This window comes from Dermacentor variabilis, chromosome 3, assembly GCF_050947875.1.
Source record: "Dermacentor variabilis isolate Ectoservices chromosome 3, ASM5094787v1, whole genome shotgun sequence".
Classification (NCBI taxonomy): domain Eukaryota; kingdom Metazoa; phylum Arthropoda; class Arachnida; order Ixodida; family Ixodidae; genus Dermacentor; species Dermacentor variabilis.
This window is the reverse complement of record NC_134570.1, coordinates 163,550,594-163,558,316: the sequence shown is the minus strand read 5'-3', so window position 1 is coordinate 163,558,316 and position 7,723 is coordinate 163,550,594. Positions and strand designations below refer to the sequence as shown.

At 45.1% G+C, this 7,723-nt stretch overlaps 1 protein-coding gene across 1 annotated transcript; it reads right to left on the bottom strand.

Annotated features, from left to right (window-relative positions):
- Positions 1 to 781: 781 nt before the first annotated feature.
- Positions 782 to 2,883, bottom strand: LOC142574882 (uncharacterized). Its single transcript, XM_075683880.1, has 4 exons — positions 2,439 to 2,883; positions 1,556 to 1,800; positions 960 to 1,295; positions 782 to 855 (listed from the first exon to the last, which is right to left on the bottom strand). Exons 1-4 carry the CDS (start codon positions 2,669 to 2,671, stop codon positions 782 to 784), a joined length of 888 nt encoding a protein of 295 aa, XP_075539995.1. The 5' UTR covers positions 2,672 to 2,883.
- Positions 2,884 to 7,723: the final 4,840 nt, after the last annotated feature.

Below are 7,723 nucleotides of genomic sequence, written 5' to 3'. Positions count from 1 at the left end.
AGAATACCTTGTGTTACATAACAGCTGAGAGAGAAAAGCTGGTATGAATATTGTTTATTTGTCCTATTTAAACAATAAATGAACTTTGGCTCATGTGGACTACACAGTTTGAAGTTGTAGTGCAACCAAAACGCAATTATGTTGCTGGAGCAGGAAGCTTTCCAAATGTACAGTATTCACAAATAAACATCTTTTCTGTGAAGAACCAAAAGATTTATTTTCCTTTATTACTCAGCAATTCCTTTAAAACATCAAGCAGAGCATTTTGTTGGGTCCTAAACATATTTCTTTCTGCTTCGCGTTCCCTTTGTAATGCAGCATGTCAGCATGTTCTTCTTTTTGAATCCTCCTTTCTTCAGCGCGGTCTTCTACTTGCGCTCTCCATTTAGCAATGTGTTGCTCTAGTTTTGCCTGCTCGTGAAGCAGTTTCCTCTCTTCCAGCTCCAGGCGCCGCTCTTCTAGTGTGGCATCTCTTGCTCTCGTTGAATGTTCATACCGCAGCCTTCGCTCAAAAAAGGCAAGATTGCCTTCGGAAGGAGAATTGGCAGCTGTAATTTAAAGCACACAATTGTTACATATCCCTCTTCGAACAGCTCATAACAAGTATAAGACGCCCTAAAGTGTGTTAACGTAAGTAATCAAGTTCCCTGTAACGTTCACCCTTCGACATTAAAAGTTTACCTGCACAATAACATGGAGCCCAATATCCCGCATGGAGTCATAAAAGCGGAACTGTGTGTTATAAGTGCACTCATGGACTACTTTTCAAGATATGTGTGGGCTAATTATGAACACGTGACCAAATGACTGTTTGCTGCAGCATCAAATTATTCTGAATAACATCATAAAGGTGACCTGTGAGGCATTATGAGGGGAAAAGGCTAACACTGATTTGCATAAGGCAGCACAGATATTCAGTGCAGAATGTTCCACACAGAGGAGAAAATTGAGTCTCCTGCCTCTTTTCCTTTGCTGGGTGCTGCTCCTGGCGTGCATATGATTGCTGGGGTGGGCGTTTAATGGTGGAACTGCAATCCTCGTTCCTCCTTGTGTCAAACAGCGTGTGTCGGGATTGGACTGTGGTCCAGGCGACTCAGTGCCATTTGGGAGGCTGACAGCTGGAGGTTGCGGCTCGCTGTCTTGCGGTAGTGGAGAGGTGGCGTCTCCTTGTGGGCTGCTTGGGTTAGTGTATATTACTACACTTGGAGTACTTGGAGGCGTCACATCTACATAATTGCCACTATATATGCTATTTAGAATTTGTGACGCCTCCGTGGGCTGAAAATCTTCCATGCCTGCAAAGAGAGCGAAAGTATGATTAGCATTTCACATTGGTTTATTATTCATGTAGTCATAACTACATAACCTTTTAATCGTTTAAGGTAAATCATACTGGATGCAGTAGCTAAACAACGTTTATTATATACAAACTGATAATTTGCAGGATGCATGCTGCTGCTTAACAAAATGCTGCAACATACGATTAGGTACAAGCATATTACAGCATCACACTTCTCATTCCATCTTCATTATTTGATTGAAAAACATGCATTACCGTCCTCTTCTGCAACTTGGGTACAATGAGCTGCTGCTGCCGTATCCCTAGTTTGGGCTGCAGCCAATCTCTCAAAATTTGCAGCTCTGCGGTCAGTTGGAGTCCCAGGTGGTACGTCAGGCTGCATTCGAGCAACTACCTTTTTCAAGGTGGTTCCTCTAATAACGTATCCAAATTCCTTTGCAAGGGCTAAAATTTCTGTCAGAAGCTGCTCTTTTTCGGCATACTGCTCCTCGGTTCCAGACCTGCAATAACAGATAGTTAGCTACCTATAATTTCTGTACGTCAGATACTTTCTTTAGACTTGTTTCACTATTGTGTTAACCCTTTGGGAGTCACTGACGTAATATATGGCGCTGCGAACAAGTCTCAAATGGTCGATGCCGTTATTTACGGCAGTATCTGGATGTTTCAAATACGTGCCAATTTTTCAACTCTTTTTCTAACCCTTGGTAGTACCCTGTAGGGACGCAATAAATATTTTTCTGACGCCGTCGGCCTTGTGTTTCATTTCCCGGCGCGTCGACTACCGCTCATGTATCCGGCGTATGCGGGCGCGCGGCGATTAGTGTCGAATTTGTCTCACTGTTGCGCTGGCAAAAGCTGATATCTTACTAGTTTCTAATCCGTTAGAAACCATAGTGCCGTGATTACAGCTGTTCAGAGGTGGGCGCCAGCATATACAAGTTCCAAGGAGTTCCAGAGGTGGGCGCCAGCATATACAAGCATATACAAGGCAGGGGAAGCGGATTCGCGTTACTCTCCCAAGATTACGGAGGCAGCATATCGAAGGCAAATAAACATTACATAAGGGCAAGCAAAGCACACAGCTAACCTGCGCCTACTGCAAGCGAAAGAAGTTGTGCAGTAAAAATGTACTTACTTTTTCAGATTTGCAGTATCTTTGTGCAAGAACTGTGCCATGAGCAACTCGCAGCGGTTGCGTATCGACCGCAGCGAAAACGTCTTGCCTGTGGCCTCTGCAAGATTTTTCGCAACCTGCGGCCACAACCTGGCGTCTTGAAACGGATTGGTTCCCAGTACTTCTCGCAATATGCAGAGGTCATCGCCTGTAGTAAAGTGCGAGCGCGCGTACGACGTCCTCGGAGCAGCCATGCTTGGCGCCTGAGAGACAACTGCTTTGGATGGCTGCGGCTCGTTCGGCTCTTTTGGCTATCTCGCGATATCTCGTCACCCGCGAGGGCGGCCCAAGACGGCTTGGGGGCCCACGCTAGTTTTCGATTCTTGGGTCTTGGGTTAACGCGAACGCAAGAACCCAAGACTGGCTTGGGTTCTGCGCATGCGCACTTGTGGCGCGCAATTTTCTTGGGTCCCGAAGCCGCTTGGGCCCCCAATTCTAAAACTCTCTAATATGTGGTTGCAAGGGCTGCACAAATGTAGCTAATTAAACCTGTTCAGCTTGAGGTGTTCCACTGCCTCTCGCTTTGACAGCATATTGGACTTGTTGAAGCCCTTGACAAAAAAATGCAGCTGTGTGGTTACATAAAAGCTGACTACGTGAGGAGTCAAACTTTCTGCATGCACTCTGCATCCCACCTTTAAAGGGGGCAATACACTCCGACGTAACGCGTGCGTGCGCTCTCGTCATGGCGGCGTTACGTTGGCGAAAACACGACCCTCTACAGTCCGGCGGCATCTGGCGCCTAAGTGACCGGCGGCATTCAGCGCGCTCGGACGTCGTCCGGCGCCGAATGCAAGCGACTGCATTTCGTGAGCAGTGCAATGTATCATGTACAAGATGTCCACCATACTTTCACGGTGTATTTTTTGTGCACTGAAACAACTTGGGAAAATGTCCTCTAGCCTTGTTATAAAACGAAACAGTTCAATCAAGGGGTAGAGCAAGCCTCCTTGATCATTGTGCTGCACAAATGCTGTAGCATGCAAGCAGCGGCCTTGCTCTGCTGGAAGTAATAGGTTGTCAGGGACGTAGCCAGTGGGGGGGGGGGGAGGGCTTATGGGGCTTCAGCTCCCCCGAAATTTTTTCGTGCTGTCCATGCACCGCCCACCCAAGCAATCCCTGGTGCCAGAAATCATTCTGAATTTTCTCTAGAATGTCTTTTTCACGCTCGAAAAGGCATTTCAGCGTGAACCTTGCGAACTCGGGCTGGATTTCGCGGCAGTGCCCATGCACCGGGAGTCACATAATGCAAGCAGCCCCATCCGAGCACAAAGTTTCAAGGGTGTTTTGATAGCGAACGGGCTCGCCAAGGCAGGTTGCGGAGGCCGCAGAGTCTACGCAGCGCACAGATGTCAATTCCGAAATTTATGGGTATAAAGTTCTCATAAAGTTTTGATGTAAAAGGTGCATTGACATTTCCAATGTTGTGCTTTAGATTTTCAATTGCGGAACTTTGTGGGTTTTATGTTATTATAAATATTGGACACCAAAGATGCATTGACTTTTCTAAAGTCTTACATCGGACCATACAACGAGACAAGCCAAATCAACACACTATCAGACAAGGTGACAAAGCCAGCAGCGAGGTCGGATGAAATGAAGCGTTGTGGGGGTTCATTTGTGCCGTCATTGCACATAAAAAAATATAATTTTTTTCACCTACGCCAAAGCATCCATATCAAGACTAAAGTCAGCCAAGGTAACTACGTTCTTATTTATTTTTTCTACTTCGACTTTTATTCGCGAGGACACATTGAGCCTCCTCAATTTTTTTGTCCTCGCTACCCTACCCGCGGGCTGCCAGAGGCAGCCAGAGTGCATGCGTTTTTCTCGTGTTGCTCCCACCACCGCGCGGCGCACTTCGGTGCGCGTTCGCTTTTCTCTGGCCGAGTGGATCTTCGCCTGGCAGAGTTTTGGGCACATTCTGGTTAGCAGACGCGAAAAAGAAACTATCGTCGCTCGCCGCCATCACTGTGGGGACTCGACGAATTGTGCCGCGTTCGCTCGAGCGCAACCTCTCCGGAAAGTCCTGTCTCGCCAGTGTAGGATACCGAGCAGTATGCGTATGGTTCTCAGTGGAACAAGCGTCTCACATTTTCTTCGATATTCTTTAGGTAGCTACATTAGGTGCCCAAAGTGGGCATTCGATTGTGGCCAACATACTTTGCGCTTTTTCATTTCGGTGCCCCGGCCCCACAGGAAAAAAAAAGACGTTGTGGCGCAGCAAACTGTCATATGGTGAAAGTTCGATTTTGTTACTTCTTATTTTGCAGACAGTAATGGGCCACGGGATGCTTCAGTTGTCGGATAGTCTTATTATATAGTACTGCGAATAGCAATTATATGGACACTCCAGGTGCATTCCTGCCGTTGCCGTCGCCCTCATGTTTCGTATAAAGTCCAAGGGCGATAACATCGTTGACTGCGCGCCGCATGATGTATGTGCGAGTGAAAGCGTAGGGAGGGGCATGGGGGACGGTGGTGGCTCAGTCTTGTGTGCACAAGGGAGAAAAGCGGGGAGCAAGCGCGCCGCCTTGATACATCGGGAGGAGTGGATGGAATGGGGATGGGATCTAGGATTCTGTGAATCTCTAATTGTGCAACATGCTTATTTGCCTTGTTTGACGCATTGTATACAGTGACTTTTTTAGATACGTAGATTTATTGGAGACTTATACGTATATTTAAATATCTTGTTGCGGGGTTTTGTGTATACATGTAGTGAACTTTGTTTCCAGTGACACTTTTTTGCCTTTTATCAAGCTGTATCTTCGCATTGGTAAATTCCATTGTATCTTCGCATTTCTAATGTACAAAGGCGAGTAAAATGAAAGTGAGCCAACCCACCCCGTGCAATAATTGTTCGGTCCATTATCTGCGAGGCATGCACGCGACATAGAGGCATCTCTCTGTTACAAAAGTGACACCCAGGTGTGAGTATCAAGGTTGTTTAATGCTCTCATACATTGGGTTGAACATGGTTGCGCGAATAATGCACGCTCTAGGAGTTGAGCAGCTTGGTGCCCTGAGGTTTTTGACAGCTGAAGGTATTTCTGAAAAAGAAATTAGTCGCCGTTTGGCTACCAGGTGCGTTGAACACCGTATTTCATTGTCCACTGTGAAGCGTTCAAGCAAACTGTTCAAAGAAGGACGTGCAAGTTGCAAAGACGATCCAAGGCCGGGCCAAAGCCATCGTAAAATCACCCCTAACAATATTGCAAAGGTTGATGAGCTGATGAGACAAGAACGGAGGATAAGCATCAATGAACTGGCAGAGTCTGTGAATATTACTCACGGTTCGGTTCACGCCATAATTCATGAACATCTCGGTTATCTGCTCTTGTGTGTGCAATGGTTGCCCAAGATTTTGAACTACCACCAGAAGACAAAGAAGTTCAGCGCTGCCTTGACTCATAAGCATAGATGAACTGGCAGAGTGTGTGAACATTAGTCACGGTTCGGTTCACGCCATAATTCATGAACATCTCGGTTGTCCACTGTTGTGTGCGCAATGGTTGCCCAAGATTTTGAACTACCGCCAGAAGACGGAGAAGTTCAGCGCTGCCTTGACTCATCTGATCCGGTATCACAATAAGGGTGACGACTTGTCTCCAATTCTCATCGGGGACGATCCATAGTGCCACTTCTACAAGCCTGAAACACGACAGCAACGCTTACAGTGGAAACATTCGAATGCACCACCCCCAAGAAAGGAAAGGCCGTCATTTCTGCCGGAAAGGTGTTGTTGAATTTTTTTTCGATTGTGAGGGGCCATTACTGATAGAATTTGCTAAATATTGGGAGACTATCAATTTGTTTCGTTATTGTAAAACGCAAGATTGGCTGCGTATCACAATCAAGAAAAAACTACGTGGAAAATTGACGAATGGGGTCATCTTGTTCCACTACAATGGCGTCCCCACGTCGCTGATGTGGTTAATACAAAACTGGCAATGTTCAAGTGGGAAACGCTGCAGCATCCGCCATACAGCCCAGACCTGTCTTCTTGCGACTTCCACATTATGGCCCAACCGAAAAAACAGCTAAAGGGAACCAGATTCGTGTCGGACAATGACGTGAAAGAGTCAGTTGCAGACTTTTTGAAGCAGCAACCCAAGACGTTTTGTCAGACAGGAATCACGCGACTCATTATTCAATGGGACAATTGCCTAATGCTCATGGAGACTACTTTTAAATGAAGTACCACGCTCGTCATATATTCGTATTGGCTCACTTTCATTTGGCTCGCCTTCGTGTATTTTGCAGAAGTCCTGCTTTTTATACATGCTCTCTGTTGCGACTATAATTTCGGTGCAATTATTCACGATACTCGACCGATGACAGCTACTCCTGTGTAATACATTGGAACAAATGACAGCGTCATTGAAATTTTTCACTGGCCGTTGCATATGGACAAGGATCTAAACAAGGTTCTTGAATGACAGTTTCATTACAATATTTGTCCTCAGCTTGTTGATTTCATGGCCTTTACATTTTTCATATCAGCGACATGCACTGCCTTGCTGGTTTCGAACTGATATAGTTCTAAAGTTCGTGTGATATTTTATTTACTTATTAAATAGAGAGAAAACATGAAAACATTGATATCGGTTATTTTGGGCACAATTTTTGGCACATACAAGTATATTATTTTATGAAAAAATACATATTTTACTTGTTTTGATAGTGTGTAGCGTTCAAGAATTCGTTTGCAGCATCTTTAGTAATGACAATGCAGTTATTATTCATGTATTTGATCCCCAGACAAATTGTTTAAGAGGAAGCTTTAGCTTGCGCCCAACTGCGACGCGGCCTATTCAAATACATGTAAAACGCAGAAACGCTTTTCTGTGATAACCCCCGGATCGCTTTTAATGAAATTTGTTGCATTTGAGAGGGAAAGTTAAATTCTAGCGTCTGTTGGAAACGGAATTTCTATTTAGGGCCTGAACATTGTTTAAATATTTTGAAAAACTCGAAAGTTAAAAAGAAATAGAAGCACGGCGTTTACAAACTAATAGCTCTGCATCAAGCACACATGTCGCTGTTCAGTAAACGGCATCTATTATAACAAAGCGGACAAATTTGGCGTGTCAATTGATATGTTACGTGAATTGATTAGGTTGTGTACAAGGATCCTGCGAAAGCCGTATTTCCATAATGCTAATTTTCTGGAGATTCACGTGTAACATAGCAATTTTATCCGCTGTAGATGTAGTATTAGGTGCAATTCATAGAATTATGAT

Coding starts and splice junctions, on each gene's coding strand:
- LOC142574882 (XM_075683880.1), bottom strand. CDS start 2,671: ATGGCTGCTCCGAGGACGTCGTACGCGCGCTCGCACTTTACTACAGGC. Junction 1,296..1,555: donor CCAAGTTGCAGAAGAGGACG/GTAATGCATGTT, acceptor CTCTCTTTGCAG/GCATGGAAGATTTTCAGCCC. Junction 856..959: donor CACCCAGCAAAGGAAAAGAG/GCAGGAGACTCA, acceptor AATGCCTCACAG/GTCACCTTTATGATGTTATT.